Here is an 18,661-nt window from a genome sequence, read left to right as displayed (position 1 = left end):
TTCAATATATCAAAAAAAAAATCATAGAAAATAAACAAAAGACTAAAGAAGCACACTTGGAGTAAGTTGCTATAAGAAACATCCTAAACAAGATGCAGTTCTTTGAACAAAAAAATCATTGGTAAAAATCAACTGACAAACTTGGTAACATTGGCCAAGAATTAGCATGATTGGACTCAAATACACTTTGCACCCCACAAAAAAAAAAAAGTCAATTGAACTCAAATCTCACAAGTAAAAAGTAAAAGCAATATAAATTCCAAAAAAAAAAAAAAAAAAAATTATTTCACTTTCAATCATGCTTTTCCTTCGTACAACCCTGAGGTCAGTGTCATACATGTGGATAAGCCTGAAACAATCAGCTTACCCAACTTGATACATACGCAACAAAAGTATGAAACATTCTCATCACAATTCTTCTTGCTAGTAAATACAAAATTGGACTTCAAAATTCAAACTCAGCACTTTCCAAAGAGTTATATATATATATATATATATAGGAAAAACTTCACTTTGGCCCCCTGAACTTCCAGCTGATTTTGCAAACCTTCCTGAACTTTCAAATCTCTCACTTTATACCCCTAAACTTTCAATTTCTATCGCTTTGAACTCCTCTGTTAGTTTTCAACATTCAATTCAAACGGTTTGACATTTTATGTCCATTATACTCTCATCCAGTCCACTTGAAATTTCGAAAACACCACAAAACTACAACACCCACCCCAGCCCAAAACGACGTCGTTTTGGGCATTAAAATTATTATTTTTTTATTTTTTTATTTTAAAAAAAAATTTCATTCATGGTTTTGGGCTTTTGGGGGTGGCCAGACTAGCCCCAAAGGCTTGGAGGTAGTTTCGGCCACCCCCTACGGCCGGTATGGGAAGTTTCCCCATAAAATTAAGAATGAGAAGAATAACTATTAACATCACTAGATTGGTAACTTTTTCCATGTTATTTGGTACATAAAGAAACCTTGTCAGAATCTGACTACTTGGTGTCCAAGTTATAAGCCGGCATATAAGACTCTAGAATCAATTGTGAAAGAGTTGGTGATATGATCACAACAATCAAATCCGTATACTTCCACTGCTTGTTCATTGGGTCCTTGAACATCTCAGTGTAAACTTTTCCAGCTCCATGGGGTCCGCGCATATAGAAATTAATCTACATTAAATTGGTCAGACATAAGTAGAGATGAACAACTATTTATCCACAATTCAAATTTTCCAAAACACATAATAATAACATCTAGAATCAAAATAAATTCCAGAATAGAGAATATTACACTAAAATTATTCAAAATGCAAAGTTCATGAAAGTCATTCTCCTTTCTTTATTTAACATGCTTGATGGAAATTGTGTTGCATATCTTAAATGGAGATTATTTCAAATAATTGATAAGAATAAAACTGTAATGCATATGCTTAGTGGAAGTTGCTTATAGATAACAAACTCGAGTTATCATTCTTGCATGAAATTACCTCTACATGCTCTACACCATCTTCATCGGTCCAAATCTTGTTAGGAATATAATGGCATACAACAGGATCTCTGCTTTCCTGACCATAACCTGTAATGGGAGACCCAATCGTCACCCTAACCTGGTATATGAAAATATAAGCTGTTCAAATCTCTAAACTTATTTTTTGAACTTTTTTTATTATTAAAAATTATTTTCTTCTTGGTCATTTTTATATTTAAAAAAGAGAGACTTAGGCTATCAAACCTTTTACGAACCCAAAAACAAAAAAAAACCTCCATGTTCTAAGCCTCATGCTTTGAGGCTACTGCCTAATGGATGAGTGAACTCTTAGCATTTGTATGGTATATAACATTTCTCGTAAAATAATTAATAGATAATTCTTTCCTTATTTAAATTCTGGCTAAAGAGTAGTCCATTAACATCATTTTTACTAAAATACTTCAAGCCCATTCTTTTCCATTATTATTATTTTTTTTTAATTCAATTTCAAATGGGAGTGTAAGAGTATTCATCGATAATGGGCCGCTTCCGCTTAGTATTTGAAATCATTATCAATTATTCTCCTTTCATTTGTTCTTTTAAGGATAAATAAATAAAGGCTTGCATGTTGGCCACTAGTGTGCCACCGTCTGGCGGCCTTGCTAGGACTGTCAGATCCACCGTATGGTGGCCGGCGATGTCTTCCATATAAGATCTGGTCTCACCCTGAGGCAAAGCCAGACATGGCTTGTGTAAAGCACTAAAGCAGGAAATTCCATTATTTTCCTTTAAGGTCACCCATGAAATGAAAATGATAATGCAAGGAAGAAGTATGAGAAAGTCAGAAAGAAATGCCTGCACTAAAAAAATAATAATAATAATAATAAAAAAGGACATTTTGTGCATGCTAGCTTCCACTAAAGCCAAACTTCTTGATATCTTTGCTCGTTGTTCCTAGAATCTTAACAGAGGTTTGGACACCAGCAGTACAACCCACAACAGTCTAAAGAACTGACGTCAAACAATTGCCCAAAAAACTAAAAACCAAAAACAAAAAAAAACTTTTGAAACGAAAATAAATCTCTATGTCATGTTACAAACAATCTATTTGAGGGAAGATTTTGACGTAAACAGAACCAAACAAGAGAGCGCCACCCTTCCAACCTCCAAGAAAGCAACTTCTCAAAGTTGGTAAGCTTCCAGAAGGAAGGCTGGAGTTTTGATGGTGTTAAACCGGAAAGAAATTTATGCTGCCATTATTTCTGCGAACCAGGGGAAAAAAAAAAAAAAAAAAAAAAAAGCTATGTACACAACTGATTTTACATACTTTTGGCTCAGCAAAATCTTCAGAAAGAAGCTCACTAGTTCTCTAAAGGTACTCATGGATGGTGCACCTTCACCAATGCTTTGTAAAACATGTCAATAAATTGATCGTCCTAGCAAAAGAACAGTTCCATCAGTCAACCAGTAATTTTTAAATTTTAATCGAAAGGCTGGGAATGTTGGAACCCAAAAACCAATATTCAATCAAGAACAGGGAAGCATCCACCTAACCATGTTCTAAGTTGCAGTTACAGTAAAAACACTAGACAATTTGGCATAAATCAAAAAGCCTCACTGTACGAGCATATATAGTTATGCCTTAGCGCAATCATGGATACCATGGTTCACTACAATTCCTTTCAAAGTGGTTTTCCATTCCAGACATATGAGCAAAATTATTCTGTAATTAAAAGAACAAACAAGATAATCAGGGAAAAGGAAAAAAAGAATAGATGAAAGTACCTGAACAAGCACCAGAAGTGCATCACGTACTCTGTCTCTGCTAATAAGCAGTCCATCAATCGGAGAAGCAGAACTAGGAGTAAGAGACGATAGTGGAGTAGATAGTGGAAAGGGGTGAGGCATTGGAGTGCCATATGGGCGTTGCAAATTCAGTGAAGGAGCAGTTGGTACAGATGAAGAGATGGGTGGCATTATCAATGCAGACGAGGAAGGGGGTGCAAAGAATGAAGAGGGCTTCAGAAGATTAGTGCCCCGATTGCTGTTGCTGATTGGATCAAGAGTGTCTTGGAGTGGGGTTGGATTAGATGAAGACAGAAGAGAGAGTGATGGTATTTGTAGAGTTGGTGCAGGAGAAGAAACAACACTGGGTGAATGAGAAGATAAAGGGATAGCTGCAGAAGAAGGGTAGGCGGGCTGTGCTGACTGTCTTGAGTTCGCTAGATTTGAACCACTGTTTCCAATACTCGTAGCTGCCTGCAATAATGGAATTGAAAAAAAAAAAAAAAAAAAAAAACTTGTTAGGAAATAGGAGAGAAGGAATATATAACATTCACCAAAGTTGAAAAGGTAACAATGACAGACTTGAGGGCATCTTATGTGTTAGCCAAAAGCATTAAATACTCTGCTTTCATCTCATGATGCATGCTGACATGTTTTTAAGGCTCAAGTAAAATCTATTATTCCAGATCTTATGACCCTGAGATATTAATACTAGGCCTTATTGATGAGAAATCATTGCACATTTTTGTAGCAAGTTTAATATTTCAACCATGGAATTAACAGTCTCAAGAAGAAAGTTTCACAATTCGTAATGAAGTAACCATATATAGACTACAATTTGAGAGACTGCTCCAAACACAGAAAAATCATGTCACTACCATATCCACAAGAAATTCACTCAAAATCGATGATGCAGTGATCCAGTAAATCTCAGATATTGAAGAGAAAATCTGAAGAATCAGTGTTAAAATAGATGACATACACTAAAAATGTTTCGAAAGGAAGAATCTTCGGGAGCATCAGTGGCAGATGATGATGGCTCCAGAGAACCTTCCATCACCGACATGGTTGAGACTGCTTCAAGTTCCTCAAACTCACTGAGCGTAGGAAAAGATTACCAGGACAAAAAACAAGAAAGAAAGTAAGAAAATTAGTCACAATATATGGCACAGTTTGCAACCAACATGAACAACTTATGGATGCAACTAGCAGCAATATTACTATAATACTATATCGCACAACACAATGTAATACAAGTTTTGTGAATACCCAAGCACTAACCTGGGAAATCATAAACATGTTCGAAGCTCAATCGTTTTGAAATGAAATCATTTGTTACTTTTATTACTTTTAGTTACCTTTTGCTTGAAGATACTTTTAACTTTGAAGGAACTTTTGAATACGCATTAAGAATCCTGTAGAAAGAAAACATAAAAATGTAATATATATGTATCTACTAATTTACATCTTCTTTTTTTTTTGATAAGTAAACGAGAAATGATTAACAAAGAGTTACATCTTGATCATATTTGCAGAATTATAATGTCATTTCCTTTATACAACATAAGCAAACATAGAATCCAAGTTTGGTTTAAAAATACAAACATACAACCAAAAACATGCATTAAAATAAATGAGAAATTGGAATAGGGAGTACAGAGAATTTTGAATATATGCATCCTTAGGAACTAATCTTTCAACGCCACTCTCGCTCTCTATGTACTATTTTGTACTTTATATAAAACCACATGTAAATATTAAAAAAAAAAATACACGGTGTTTTACACATACATGTAAGCATGCATCTTGAGGCTCCAGACTTTTTAAACTTCCAATTATTTGCTCCTGCTCCCACTACATGCTCTAGTTACTGATTAGCCATCATCCTCTAACTTTTTTATTTATTTATTTATTGGGATAAGTGTCCGTCCTACTCAACTATGTCGGTAACATCCTCTTGAACTTTTACCTCCTTACAGAAAATCCATAACCGGACCATCAATTTTCATTATTTCTACTATGTAGGAAAGGCTCAAAATATATCCTTTGTCTTTTTACAAGGGTAGTAGACCTTTATTCCTGTTTACCTCGCATCTTTTTCTCCCTTTTGGTATTAACTAAGTATTCAGCCACCACCACAAGACAGCTTAAACAACTTTTAGGCTCTACAAGGAATATTATTAGTATCTTACCAAACCCACAACGCCCCAAAAAAAAAAAAAAAAACTCTTAACTACAGATTCGTCATATTCTTCTAAAGATAAGTCCCCTCGTGTAGCTATCCACATTGCTATGTCCATCAACATGCAATACAAACTGGGATGTTTAAACAAGGAGTTAATAACCAAAAATTCAAGTAATTGGGCTAGGTAAGGAAAATACTGTACCTAGTAAATAGGTTTCCAACATCCTTACACTCCTGTGGATTGTAAAACCAAATACCATTAACCTCTTGGGATGCATTCCGGTACAACAGATATGGAACTTGAAGTTCATACTCAAAATCTCCCAAAAGATTCTCCACTAGGTTATCTGTTGACAGAAAAGGTTTAAATGAAAACAGAGATAAGACAAAGAGATGCCAAGACCCAGCTAACATCTATGCAGGTATTCCAAGTAGTAAAACAAGGAAACTAAATGTGTAGCATTATTTCTGGCAAGCATTCAAGCGCTGGTGGATTTGAACTCTCAAATCAAGCTATCAGCTTGGAGGATACGCTGCTTCAAAATCATGTTATTACATGCTTCTTTCCAGCAACTTTCTTGGTTTGTTGCTATGGTATAACACTAAGTGAGGTACAGCCAGTAAGGGACTAAAGAGTTTTCTTCTAGATGGATATTGGAAAATAGATGGTCTTCCTTAATCCCTGCATTGAAGAGCATCAAATAATCCACCACGCTCCCTTTGATATCAAATGAGCCTTTGATTTTTCTACCCTATGCAAAGAACTACCAAGGTTCACCAAAGATTGGGAAAAAAAAAATCATATATCTGCAATCAATATTGACAGACATAATTCATATCCATTTCAAAAGCATAAAGATCATCCCCTTTAACACAATAAAAGTGTAAAATTAAAAATCTGTACCTGTGTTACGCCGATTCATTACAATGAATTGGAACCGCGGTTGAGTATTCCTAAACAACAATTACAACAACAACAAAAAAAAGCATTAGCATTAGCCAGCCAATTTACGAATTATAACTACATGAACTCTTACCACAACAAAATGAACTAAACGAGAATCAAAAAATCAAAACTACATAAACAGCATAACACACACTTAACATTAATGAAAACAAACATACATACCTTTTAACGACAAAAAGAGATCCTTCAACGTCTTTACGACTCTGCAACCGCCCAAATTTATTTTTAGAAATAATAAGTAAACCACTAAGAAAAATAAAACACTTCGTATTCAATTGCTTTCCTAAATGACATAAGTAAGCCAAATGATTGTATCAGCCTATCAGGCACAGTTCAGTTAAGATTTGTTAGATCACCAAATACTAGAAATCTAAGATTCAAAACTCCTACAGTTCTTTTACTTTCCAACACTTTCTAGCAACCAAACGGGGAGCAAAAATAAAAATGAGAAACGAACCCATTGGCTGCTCTCGATGTTGAACGCATAGAACGTAACGTGCGCCGCGGTGATGAGAATCTCTTCGATGAAGGGGTCCATTCTCTGGAGCACGGTGAGGTTGAGCATTTTGGTGCTCTGCTGGTCGAGATTGGGCATCAATTTTCCGGTCTGAGACATACTCTCCCTGCACAGGGAAAAACCCTAAATCCGATATTTTTTTCTTTCTGGATTTTCCTTTCTATTCACTTTCCCGGGAAAGTTATTGAAGAGAGAGAGCGAGAGAGAGAGAGAGAGAGAGTTGCACGTGAGTTCTTCTGGAGACGCACGTAGATTTCAAATACTTCCTGGACGGCTGACTTAATTACCAAATTAACCTTGATCGATTTTTATATTTACCAAAGCAAAAGACTAGATGGCCGACTTAATTATATATAAATATAATATATATAGATAGCAGTGAAATGGAGGGCGGTTAACTGCCTATATATTATACATATTATATATATATATATATGTAGAATAGAGAGGTGAAATGGAGGGCGGTTAACTACCTATATATATTATAACTATATATATAAAACTACGTTGGATGATGTCTTTTTGTGTTTAAAATTTTAAATACATATAAAATTGTATATAAATTTAAAAATAATGTCGTATGTAATATGATATTATTATATTACCATAGAAATAACATCATTTTTATTTATTTTTTTAATAATTTTTTTTTTAAAAAAAAAAGTGATCAACGGTTATTAGAGTTATTAATTACTAATTAACCGCTTAGGAAGTTGAGGTTAATAGTTTTTGCCGATTACCCATATATATATATATATATATATAAAGCATGGGCTGGAAAGCAAGTTTGGAGTTGAAATAGTCAAATGTGCATAAAACACAAAATAATTTTCATTACAACACTTTGCATACGATGATAAAACCTCACACAACGAGTATTTGAAAGAAACATGGATCCAAATAACTTGATAAACAACAATACAACACTAAAATTTATTTGAAAAGCTGGTCATAATTCTTGTCGATCAAGGCTTTCGGATGGCCAAAGCAGACAGAAGAATCAGGAACATGAACACAACCACCGAAACGAACGCCGCCACCACAGCCCCACTGACTTCCTGGCAGAAGTCACCAAATTGCTGGCAGATGGCAAGCCAGTTGGTGTTGGAATTGCCATTGTGAGCCAAGTAGACTATAGCCGCAGCCGCCGCCGCAGCGGAAGTGTTTAGAGTAAGCGCCACCTGCAAAAAGTTGTACAAATATTTTTCTCCTCAGAATCATGAAGAACGTGATGGGAATTGGGAAAGGAGTTAAATGGTTGGAGAGGTAATTATTACTGTGTCGAAAATGAGTAGGAGAATTCTTGGTCCGACTGCTTGGGGCCGAACGATGGATACTATGGAGAAGGGAAGGGAAAGCACTAGGTAGCCACTGACTATTGCCATTGCTATCACGAAAAACCTGCATATTTTCAAGTCTTAAAACATTTGCAGCTGTAGAAAAAATAGAGCTAAATCCAAAGGCTCATGAAATATCAAGTACTATAAAGTTCTACTCCCTTGAGTGCAAATAATTTTTTAGAGCAAAGTCGGCGCGGGAAAACCGAACTGTACCCGGATATTAATAAAGAAGAAAGAAGAAATAGAGCTAGCAAGAGAGAGAGAGAGATTGAAAATGATCACATACTGGAAAGTGGGCAAATCATCATAACTGGCTTGGAACTGGAAGAACTGGGTGAAGAAGGGAAGGGTCTCCTGACTGGTACCCATGATGGAGGCTGCGGCTAGAGCAGCTACTATAGCCCCAATCCTAAGGAGGAAGTCGAATATGGCAACTCCCCTTTTCCATCCACCCCTCTGCTTGACAACAACAGCCACAAGAGGTGCTTTTCCTTTAGCAATGGCGCTTGACTCTGGAACATCTTTTTTTGACTCTGGAACATCAATTGTGGTTGAATCACCGCTCCTCATTTTTATGTTGAAAGAGTGAAGAGACTGAGAACTAAAAGATTTGTGATGAGAAATAGCTTCTTTGTGATGAGAATAGCTGAATGAGAAAGACTCAGAAGCTGCTGCTGCTGATGAGAATGGCTGAAAGAATGGAGCTTATATAGGGAGACTCACGAGGAGCTATAGTTGATGGGGAGCCATGGAATTAAGTAAGGAAGTTGCTAACCATTTCCACTTGATCGGATTCACTTTTTGATAAATAAAAAAAGCAAGTAGCTAGAGATGCATGACAGGGGGATGGACATAAAATTAGTTGCTCCAACTTCAATAATCAAGTCAACCATTATTTCCAACAAATTCATAACATAATTTTAAGATATTATTAGTGAGAGATTAGTCTGTTCTTTGTCATTTTAGTATGTCATACTATTGCTTTTGAGGAGAGAAAGTGAGAGTCTGGAGGGGCTGTTAATGTAATTTAAGTTAAAAAGCCAACCTGCTATACTAAAAAAGTTTTGTTATTCTACTAATCAGTCAACTAAACCACCTAGCCTCGCTAATCCAACAGGTCATGTACGGTTCCTTCCCACCCCAGTTCAAACTCCTTACCCTTTATCCTAATTTTTTAGTTAAAGCCACATTATTGAATGAAAAGAAACAATAAATGTATCCTTTAAGATTTTGAGCAATATTAATTGAGTGATTTATCTTCTTAATTTTTCTTTTATAATGGCCAATCAATGTTAAATCATTAATTATCTCAAAAGATTAAACTTTATACATAAGCTCTAACTTCTCCTCAACAATGAAATATGGATAAAAAGTAGGATGATCTTTAACGCTATTGAGTTGATGAACATCAAACAAATTAATTCCCGTCTCTAGCTCGTGGTGAAAATGTAACCTCACAAAGTTATAGTCCAAACTTGAGTCTATTAAACTAACATTTGTTCGAAAAACCATCAGATTTTCACATGCATTTTTCATAAAAATGCATCGAGATAATTTTATAAGCAAAGAGCAGAAAATTTTATGAACAAAATCAATAAATTACATATCGTTATACACTTCTTTTCTGTTGAACAAGTAGTATAATTCAAATTTTAGTTTACAAGACAGCCTTTTCTGCTACTTTTCATTGCAATGCCCCCAATCAACTCAAAATCCCATCTGGCATGGAACAACAAACAAGGTCTGCCAGAATCAATTAAGAGAATACTAACACAGTGAATAGCCAAAATTGGTCAATCTGGTCAGGGCTAACTGCTTTTCTCAATCGGTAAAAACCAGGTGAGATACTGCTTCTAGGTGTCAATTAGTAAAAACCACGGAAAACGCCGCTTCTGGTTAAAGACGGTTCCGACCTCCGATACACTACTGGGCTCAGTGACCAAACGTTAGATAACCTAATATGTGCGTATACTCCATCCATGCTCAGCAAGCGCCAAATTCACATGGTTAGCAGCCTCTGTTGTATCATTAAGTGGAGGATAGCTCCAGCTCTCCGATATCTGTAAATCAAATGGCAAATTGTAAATGGATGTTAATTTTATTTAACACATATTCGGTGCGACATAGCCCTAGGCACATATGCATTTACTTGTGCAGCAGCAATATTGTTCTATCCTACACTGATGCTCCCCTCATTCGTCCACATGCTTGTTGATTTACTTTCTGATTTCTAAAGAATAATATAAACTTAAGTTCATCGAACTGGAAAATGAACTAACTTGAGACCCATACTGAACATTGATAGAAAACAAGAAGCTAAAATTAGATTCAAAACAGCTGCTGTGAGATAATTCTCTTCACACAGACCTACTTTTGGAAGTAAGGTATGTAACAATACTGAGGTAAAACAACAAATTTCAGCAGAAAACTGGCAACTTACATCCTCTTTACCAGTGAACGGTCGAACAACTCCTCGCTCTTGAAGAGACTTCTGGAAGTCAGCAAACTTCCATGTACACAGCTCAGCACCAATTACATAAACAGGCTTCCTATAGCCAAAAATACAATATTATTTAAACACATGAACTTCAGTTCAAAAGAATAACTTCACCGACCGACAACTGAAGAGGTTATTCCTCAGCATCAAACTATAAACATACCCAGTACTGCAAGCCTCACTCAACATACTTACTGAATCAGCTGTAATGACAAAAGCATCAGCCCAAGCTAGATGCCCCATATGTGGATTCGGACCTAAGCAGTATTACATAAATACATGTCAACTAATCTTCCTTCTAAGGAAATATACTTCAAAAAATAATTAATAATTCTATCTACAGCTGTGGTAGCTTAGTACCTTCACCATCCCAAATGAAAACCTTAGGATTAGTACTAAATTCTCTTACTAGAATTTTGGACACCTGTTAATAACAGAACCGAGAATAAGTGCATACCAATCGATAATATCTTCAAAAGAAATTGCTGAAGGCATATATACCTTCTAGGAATTCTTCTAGAGAAAGATATAAAGAAATTGCTAAAGGTATATATACCTTCTCAGGAGTTCTTCTTGAGAAAGATATCCTGACACTTCCACAACTCCAAAGTACATTCTGCAGCATACCCGCTAAATTCATTGCAAGATCCTTGCCATATGGACAGTTTCCTAGGGAAAATATTAAGGATATACAATATGACAATCTTTCAAATAGAAGGTACACCGGGAACACCAGGAACAGTGTAAAAATAAGAGGGGTTCAAGAGCAATTTTACTGAAACAAATTAGTAATTCTTGCAGGCATAATATCATAGACACATCCAGAGTTGCTGATATAAAACCAGTCTAAAGTAAAAACAATCCCAATACTCAATGCATGGGAATTAGATTCCTTTAACTTCAATCAAATTGGGATTTGATATGAGCAAAGATTTGACAGGTTATAAGCACAAAGAAAATTACTTGTAGGCCCTCCAACATTGACCACAAGCAAGGGCTTTGGAAGTGGTGCCAACTCATCATACCAGGCTGAAGCAGCATTCCTAAGTGCAGCAGAATCAGCCTGATGAAGAGCTCCCACAGTGAGAATCTGAAATTCAATTTCCTAAACCTGTGAGCTTCATAAGTCACTGCAGCAGCTAACCACAAGTAGCAAATAAAGTCTAATGACCATCACAGTTCACCCATTCAAGCAAGTATTCTACAACCAAGTACCTACCACATTTTTGCCAGGAGGTTCACGTGGGGTTATCCACCTGCGGAGAAACCGAGGAATTTGCTTCTGTGCATGAGGAGTCAACGGGTAGTAATCATGAAAAGGAGTAATTACCATGTCAAACCTATTCAAATGCGACCTTGGATGTTGTATCTGAAATAGTTTTTCAAAGATAAAACTATTAGACCCAGCCATCATAGTGTGTGCATGCATCAATACATCAAAAAAGAAAGTAAACTTGTTGCAAAGTGATACCCTGTGCAGCTAGTAAACATAAAACACGACACCTTCATTCATCTTTCTACTGAAAGGAAAACTAGCTAAAAATTCAAGTTACAGTTTTCAAAAAAGCCCCTAGGTTTCTTGCATAACGCAAAGCTAAATCATTATGCAATGGAAGTTTAAACAAATTTGTACAAAACAAACAACAGCATCATATTTTGATATCAATATCATGTAAAAACTACCAAGTTTTCATTACAAGTGCAAGGATTAAAAAGAGAAAGGATAAAGTTTAACCTGAACCACAAAGACATTATCAGGAGCTAAACATTTTATGGAGCTCGAAATAGAAATGGTATCCCGGCCAGATGCAACCACCAATAATGGGCCGTCTCTGACCACAAAAAATAAAAATAAAAAATAAAAAACCAAAAATTGCATCATGTTAAAAAAAGAAAAGAAAGGAAGATGAAGCACCAAAATGAGCAATTAAATTAACACTCCATTTTGTATATGTGTGTGTGTAGCAGACTTATCATGTAAACTATAGCATGCAAAAATTTTAGTCTATACAGAAAGCACTGATGTAATTGTTACATCGAAATTGAACTACATTCCGTTATATAAGGCACCATGGAAAATGGATGATAAAGTACATTTATGAGTATGACTTCATTTATTGAATAGGATCCTCTATTTTATGGTTCAGATTAGATTTCATAAATCTAATGGTGTATATATTGTCACATGCTGAATACATTGCCACATTATTTAAAAAATTTAAATGCCTTAGCATCATATACACCGTAAGAAGCAATAAACAAAATCTTAACCGTAAACTAGGAGGATCCTAATTCCTAAGTAGTACAGAATTATTCTTGAAAAATGAAAGAAAGGGATCCCAAAAAAAAAAAAAAAACCTAAGCATACTTCTCAAACGTTTCACGAGCCATTTTCGCAATGTGCTTTGCATCAGCTTCTAGAACATCAGAGAGGCCTGTTGCAGCCACCATTTTCAGGAGAAAATATTTTATCAGTTTCTAAATATAATAAATTTAAGATCAAAATCAAATTCGCCATATGCATCATAATCAACTGCGTAATTTGAGAGTGAACTATGCTAAGTGTGTAGTACCACTTGTTTCAACAGAAAGAGGCATCACTTTTTTCCCTTTCACTATGACTTCAAATCTCCTCTCGCCACAAATTCGCCACATGAGATACTCTAGTTTTTTGTGCAGAGAAACTGGAAGCCAATGAAGCCACTCATTGATTCCTCCTCTTGGCCTTGTAACACGCTGCATTATATATTATCAACAAGAACCATATCAAATGCTCAGTAGCTTTCGCATAAACTTTGTCATGATGCCATAAGAAATCCAAATACAAAACATAGATTCATATATGCGTATAAGTATTGCTTATCCCTAGCATTTTAAAAAGCTTAGTGCAATGGGGTTCTATTATTACACACACCAATAAGCCATCATATTTTCTCAACAACCAAACAGAGCCGTAAATTCACAAACAATCAAAATAAAGAAAAAGAAAAAGGGAAATCAGTAACATGAGCTTACATATAAGGATTGGCGACCAGAAAGACCGAGAGCACGGACCAAACCAATGCTCTGATTCTCCGCGCCCGCAAAACCGTTTCCGATCACAACCACCCGCCTGATTGCGCCGTATAACCCACCTTCGAATATCTCAGGCACGGCCGACAACCCGCCGGGCGGTTCGGGAAGCCTGATTGGTCTCATCTGACGGTCCCACACGATAAAGTACCCGCCTGCGTTTCAGAGGATCCGATTCATGAACGTTTCAGACTTCGAAGTCTCTCAGGAGTTTTCAGTAATTTCTTTTGGGTGGAGGGAAACGTGGGCCAGGCCTACGTCGTGTTGGCCCATCTGGATTCCCATTACTTCAAAATAAAATATTAAAATTTCAAAAAAGAATAGGAGAGAGTGTTATTTTTAGATTTGGGCCAAACTCAGACCATTTCGAAAGCCCAGCTCACATCTTTCTTTCTCTAATCTTTCCTGTTTATGATTCTTTTGTCTCAGACAAAGTCGAGCTCTTGAAATTGAGTCTTCGTTCTCTTTCTCTCTCGCGAAGATGTGGGCCAGTGCGGAAGGAGGGCCTCCGGAGGTCACGCTCGAGACCTCAATGGGTCCTTTCACAGTTGAGGTACTTTCTTCTGTTTGGTTGCTCAGAAAGCGATTGAAGTGAAAGAAAATATTACACCGAGTTTTTTTTTTTTCGTACTCTATTTTGCTTAGCTAAGTATGGATGTGAGCGAAGCTAGGTCATACTATACTGAATAAATGCAGGTTTCAAAATTTTCAATTTATTTTCTTTTTCACTCTCTTTTTATTGTACTGTAATCACAGCTATACTACAAGCACGCGCCGAGAACTTGCAGGAACTTCCTTGAACTCTCTCGCAGAAACTACTACGACAATGTTAAATTCCACAGAATCATCAAGGTCTCTCTCTCTCTCTGTTTGTTTCTCTATAGATGCACACACGCACACACAAGATTTTCTCTGTATGGTACATTTTTTTTTTTTCTTTTGAATAGTTTATTGTTTACATGGATATTGGTTTATTTTGGAGTAGGATTTTATGGTGCAAGGTGGGGATCCCACAGGGACAGGAAGGGGTGGAGAATCCATATATGGGTATGCTTTAATTTTTGTTTTTAGTTTGCCATTTACAACTCATGTATCTGGAAAATTATTCTTCTAGTAGCTTCTAGAATCAACTGCATAGCTTTGATAGGATCAGGGTCATCTAGATTTTCTAGGCTAACTCTATGGTGGGATTTTTAGAATCCTAACCATTATTTTTAAATTGAATCATTCAAATCTTGCCATCTCTGCGTTTGTCACATTTCGAATATTATTAATTTTTGTTTAATTCATCGCATCTCACGGTGATAAGTGTTGAGGTTGCCAAATCTTAACGTATCATAGACTATTTTTCAATTCCTGTTTGCTCTTCTTTTATCCAATCTGTTCCCTGATTGTTTAGACTGTAGTTTGATTCTGACACTGCTGGGTTGCATTGAATCATTGAGAACTGTGAGTGAATATAATGTCTATGATATTTGATTTGTGAGGGATGCGTTATATGATTTGTTTTATGATGCATTGCAGTCTGAAGTTCGACGATGAGATTAGAACAGAGTTAAAGCATACTGGGGCCGGTATTTTGTCCATGGCAAATGCTGGTCCGAATACAAATGGAAGTCAGTTTTTCATCACCCTGGCACCATGTCCATCACTGGACGGTAATCATATGAATCCACCCAGTTAAAATTTAAACTTGTTCTATCATTCTCTTTGAAAATTTGTTCAAGCGTGTGGAATTTTTCGTATGCAATATGTGGTAGTATCTTACTTTGATGATTAAGTTGCAGAGAAACAATGCTTGACAGTAAATGAGACTTCTCGACATACGGGTGGTTGGAGCCACTTTAAGTTTTGATGGTTTGATTAAACTTATAGTCATTCTTATTATGTTTGTATCTTGCATGATACATTGGGTCTCAGCTGCTGCAATTATTTAGAATCCAATGACAGTCTTAAAAATTACAAATTTGTGTTGTGAAACTGCTAATCAGCAATTCTGCGCTCCTGGCATACTTGCAATGTGGGGTCGGTATTGCATTGCATTGTTTGTCGGGGAGAAGTAACATTGGATTATGGATAAGTTGCTTTATCATTACGTCTCTGCATAAAAACAAAGTTACTTCTTTTGTTTCTTCTTACAAAGGGAAATGGCCTCCCTTAATACTCTTTATTTGTTTTATCTTTTTTACTTTTGTTTTGTTTTCACTGGGAGGTGGGGCTTTGAAGCCTCCCTGAGTCCACCTTGTCCAAATGACTAAGTGGTGCACCTGTTCTGAGAAGTCATGTCCCCTTTGCCGAGCAGATTGAGTGGAAAGAGTTGACATGCTTTTCCTTCTCCTAATACGTTGAATAAGTTTTAGAATTTAAAAATTTTATGCTCAGTTATTTAAGGAGATGGCCAAACTCCCATTGATGACAGCTCATAGAAGGAGATAGATTTGTGGGTCAAGAGTATTTTGCTCAAGCCTATTCAGAGTAAATATGCTTCCTGAATTTGCTTTGAAGCTGCTGACATATCTGCTGTTAGAAAAGGAAAGGTTTCAAAACTTATTCAAGAATGGACCACTAGAAGTCATTTTGCCTTTGTATAGGGCTTTTCTTCCTTGTTTTGAAATGTGTCTTTAAGCTGTTAGCTATATGATGCATCTCCCATCCTTGAAGGCCAAAATCACTTTCAAACTACGAAACAGCTATAAGAGGCCCCTGTAGGATAGAATATCATCTTTTGAGCAGTTGATATTTCTGACATTTATTATATTTTCCAGCGTGCTACTTGTTTTGGATTGTCTCAAATTATATTTTTATTATGAGTGCTCTGTTTGGAAATGGTAACCATGGCTGTTCCTTTTTTTTTTTCTGATTGTTATATCAAACAGTTCTTTTCATGTGCTAATAATGCTAACTGATGTTTCTGTACCGTGCAGGAAAACACACAATATTTGGAAGAGTGTGTAGGGGAATGGAGATAATCAAAAGGCTTGGCAGCGTCCAAACAGATAATAATGATAGGTATGTCTTTCCTTGGATGTGTTGTTGATCTTTAAGGGCCTTGATTTGGAACACATGGGCCACCTCAGCCTGTCACATTCTTGTCTGGATATGATTTCATATATTGTTTAAATGCATACTAAGCATTTAGATGGAGAACAAAACTTGGATATCAACAATCATCTTAGGGAACCAGCTTTCTAAAAACTCAATAAGTTACTGGCGAAATGTGGCTGGTTCACCTGGATTTGTCTAAAAAACTCAATGCTCCTAGACTAGCCTTGTTTTGAAAACTGAAAACTGGGAGAATAATATGGTGCTTTGCTGGGCCTTCCCTAAAATCGCAAACTTATCATTAGGAAATATAACGATATCATCCATCTCCATCTTGCTACTCTCTTGGTTTTTTTTAAAAAAATATCACATCAATTGATAATCCACTGGTTGAGAAGACAGAAAGAGGACTTTACTTGAAAAAGAGACAGAAAAGAGAATGTAGGCGTTGTAGAGAAGATAGCTCAGTGAGGTTAGTGATGTACATGATTGGTAGGTCGCAGAGTTATATAAGCTTTAAAATAATAAGCAAAATAGATGATGGTAAGAAAATGATTTATAATCTGGCTTCTTCATGATTCAATTTCCCACTATCCCTATGAATACATTGCTGGATGGGATACTGATCTCCTACATCCATCTGTATCTGAAATTTAGATTAAAAAAAAAGGTGAGACTATGTCATCAAGATGTTGGTGTTTTGAAAAGATTGTCAGAAACATTGTTTGATATTACAAAAACTGAAGGGAAATTAAGAGTCAATGTTAAATAGGTAATTTCTTGGCTTGAGGTGCTCTATTAAACAATAACACAATTGATCTGGATAGGTTGGGGACTGGGGAGCCAAACTTGTGATTTTTTTTCTTCTTTCGATAAGTGGTAATAATTTCACTTAGAAAACCAAATACAAAGAAGTATGATCTAAAAATGATTAGTAGATTACATCACATCGCGATATGATTAGTAGATATATTCCTCCATGCATGGCTAGATTTTAAAAATAATGCAATCAATGTGCATAGGTTTCACCCAAATATACTTTGTTGTAACTCTTCTTCTGGTGATTGATCTCTTCTGTACACTTTCAGAGACCACACTTGTTGCAACTCCCATGCTTACTGCTGTTTACTGTTTTTACAGACCCATCCATGATGTGAAGATTCTACGGACCTTGGTCAAGGATTAATGTCAATAAGCTATTACCGATGCAAACGATCTGGTTCCAGAATGGTCAAGACACCAGCAGTAGTTTCTTGAATATCTCGTATCATTCGTAAGCGCGATGAACAATTTATTTGGAAGACTTTTTTAACAGAGGCAGAAATTTTGAAAAAAGAAAATAGAAGAAGAGGAAATTATCCATCTGGATTTGTAGTTTTCTTTTTCTTCCTTCTCTTTTAGATTTCAATTAAGCTTCTTTAGTTTTGGCTGTCGTTAACTTCGAATGGCTTGATCTCCCTAATATAAGCTTAAAGCAACCATTTAGCCAGAGTCTCAAGTTCATTGTTTCTATTTCCATGTGTTTTGTCCCAACGAGAGCTTTTAGATAAGCAAGGATACCATGACTTGCGAAAATTTCCTTTTCCTTTTTAAGGAAGTAGACGGAGATGCATGAGTATTAAGAATGAAGCATGCAGCCCTTGGTACTTCTGGGAAGAGTCGCATTACATGTAGATTTACATGCATTTTTGGCACATGTCAATTTAATAGATTTACATATGGTTTTGGGAAATTTCCACCCACCCAATATTTTGGAAGGAAACTAATGCAAATATTTTTGTCGAAGTTAGCGTA

At 36.1% G+C, this 18,661-nt stretch overlaps 4 protein-coding genes across 8 annotated transcripts; 1 reads left to right on the top strand and 3 right to left on the bottom strand.

Moving 5' to 3' along the window:
• Positions 1–366: 366 nt before the first annotated feature.
• Positions 367–7,129, bottom strand: LOC132191903 (mRNA-decapping enzyme-like protein). Of its 4 annotated transcripts, none has more exons than XR_009441310.1 (10): positions 6,857–7,129; positions 6,562–6,602; positions 6,337–6,386; positions 5,635–5,779; positions 4,606–4,662; positions 4,230–4,344; positions 3,248–3,721; positions 2,790–2,898; positions 1,482–1,601; positions 367–1,164 (listed from the first exon to the last, which is right to left on the bottom strand). XR_009441310.1 is itself a non-coding variant. In XM_059607030.1 (8 exons), the coding sequence occupies exons 1-8, from the start codon at positions 7,013–7,015 to the stop codon at positions 2,842–2,844; spliced, it is 1,098 nt and encodes a 365-aa protein (XP_059463013.1). In that variant the 5' UTR covers positions 7,016–7,129; the 3' UTR covers positions 2,368–2,841. The 4 variants fall into 4 exon arrangements, 2 of the variants coding, with proteins under 2 accessions (XP_059463013.1, XP_059463015.1); XR_009441311.1 differs by having other exon boundaries at positions 368–1,164; positions 1,482–1,570; XM_059607030.1 differs by lacking the exons at positions 367–1,164; positions 1,482–1,601 and having other exon boundaries at positions 2,368–2,898.
• Positions 7,130–7,881: 752 nt separating this feature from the next.
• On the bottom strand, positions 7,882–8,826 carry LOC132162636 (casparian strip membrane protein 1-like). The gene is made up of 3 exons (XM_059572915.1): positions 8,543–8,826; positions 8,194–8,317; positions 7,882–8,097 (listed from the first exon to the last, which is right to left on the bottom strand). Exons 1-3 carry the CDS (start codon positions 8,824–8,826, stop codon positions 7,882–7,884), a joined length of 624 nt encoding a protein of 207 aa, XP_059428898.1.
• Positions 8,827–9,815: 989 nt separating this feature from the next.
• LOC132192001 (mitochondrial fission protein ELM1-like) lies at positions 9,816–14,000 on the bottom strand. 2 transcript variants are annotated; one of them, XM_059607171.1, is made up of 11 exons: positions 13,769–14,000; positions 13,327–13,489; positions 13,122–13,188; positions 12,489–12,585; positions 11,973–12,122; positions 11,717–11,843; positions 11,310–11,422; positions 11,114–11,177; positions 10,917–11,010; positions 10,697–10,805; positions 9,816–10,316 (listed from the first exon to the last, which is right to left on the bottom strand). In XM_059607171.1, exons 1-11 carry the CDS (start codon positions 13,949–13,951, stop codon positions 10,212–10,214), a joined length of 1,272 nt encoding a protein of 423 aa, XP_059463154.1. In that variant the 5' UTR covers positions 13,952–14,000; the 3' UTR covers positions 9,816–10,211. The 2 variants fall into 2 exon arrangements, with proteins under 2 accessions (XP_059463154.1, XP_059463156.1); XM_059607173.1 differs by lacking the exon at positions 9,816–10,316 and having other exon boundaries at positions 10,698–10,805; positions 10,949–11,010.
• A 233-nt stretch (positions 14,001–14,233) lies between these two features.
• On the top strand, positions 14,234–18,356 carry LOC132191523 (peptidyl-prolyl cis-trans isomerase CYP18-2). Its single transcript, XM_059606593.1, has 6 exons — positions 14,234–14,378; positions 14,582–14,677; positions 14,811–14,872; positions 15,350–15,483; positions 16,750–16,834; positions 18,008–18,356. Exons 1-6 carry the CDS (start codon positions 14,307–14,309, stop codon positions 18,051–18,053), a joined length of 495 nt encoding a protein of 164 aa, XP_059462576.1. The 5' UTR covers positions 14,234–14,306; the 3' UTR covers positions 18,054–18,356.
• Positions 18,357–18,661: the final 305 nt, after the last annotated feature.

The sequence above is a fragment of the Corylus avellana genome, chromosome ca9 (assembly GCF_901000735.1).
Source record: "Corylus avellana chromosome ca9, CavTom2PMs-1.0".
In the NCBI taxonomy this organism is placed as follows: Eukaryota; Viridiplantae; Streptophyta; class Magnoliopsida; order Fagales; family Betulaceae; genus Corylus; species Corylus avellana.
This window is presented reverse-complemented; position numbering and strand designations above follow the sequence as displayed.

Bases quoted from the DNA above. Each gene is read 5' to 3' on its own strand.
- LOC132191903 (XM_059607030.1), bottom strand. From the start codon at position 7,015: ATGTCTCAGACCGGAAAATTGATGCCCAATCTCGACCAGCAGAGCACC. The intron at 6,387-6,561 runs GTATGTATGTTT...ATTGTTGTTTAG, and splicing joins TCTCTTTTTGTCGTTAAAAG to GAATACTCAACCGCGGTTCC. The intron at 4,345-4,605 runs GTAACTAAAAGT...TCCTACGCTCAG, and splicing joins AAAGTATCTTCAAGCAAAAG to TGAGTTTGAGGAACTTGAAG.
- LOC132162636 (XM_059572915.1), bottom strand. From the start codon at position 8,826: ATGAGGAGCGGTGATTCAACCACAATTGATGTTCCAGAGTCAAAAAAA. The intron at 8,318-8,542 runs GTATGTGATCAT...GAAAATATGCAG, and splicing joins GATGATTTGCCCACTTTCCA to GTTTTTCGTGATAGCAATGG. The intron at 8,098-8,193 runs GTAATAATTACC...AACTTTTTGCAG, and splicing joins TCCTACTCATTTTCGACACA to GTGGCGCTTACTCTAAACAC.
- LOC132192001 (XM_059607171.1), bottom strand. From the start codon at position 13,951: ATGAGACCAATCAGGCTTCCCGAACCGCCCGGCGGGTTGTCGGCCGTG. The intron at 12,586-13,121 runs GTATGCTTAGGT...TTTTGTGGTCAG, and splicing joins GCTCGTGAAACGTTTGAGAA to AGACGGCCCATTATTGGTGG. The intron at 11,011-11,113 runs GTACTAAGCTAC...AATACTGCTTAG, and splicing joins TTTCATTTGGGATGGTGAAG to GTCCGAATCCACATATGGGG.
- LOC132191523 (XM_059606593.1), top strand. From the start codon at position 14,307: ATGTGGGCCAGTGCGGAAGGAGGGCCTCCGGAGGTCACGCTCGAGACC. The intron at 14,678-14,810 runs GTCTCTCTCTCT...ATTTTGGAGTAG, and splicing joins AATTCCACAGAATCATCAAG to GATTTTATGGTGCAAGGTGG. The intron at 16,835-18,007 runs GTATGTCTTTCC...CTGTTTTTACAG, and splicing joins CAAACAGATAATAATGATAG to ACCCATCCATGATGTGAAGA.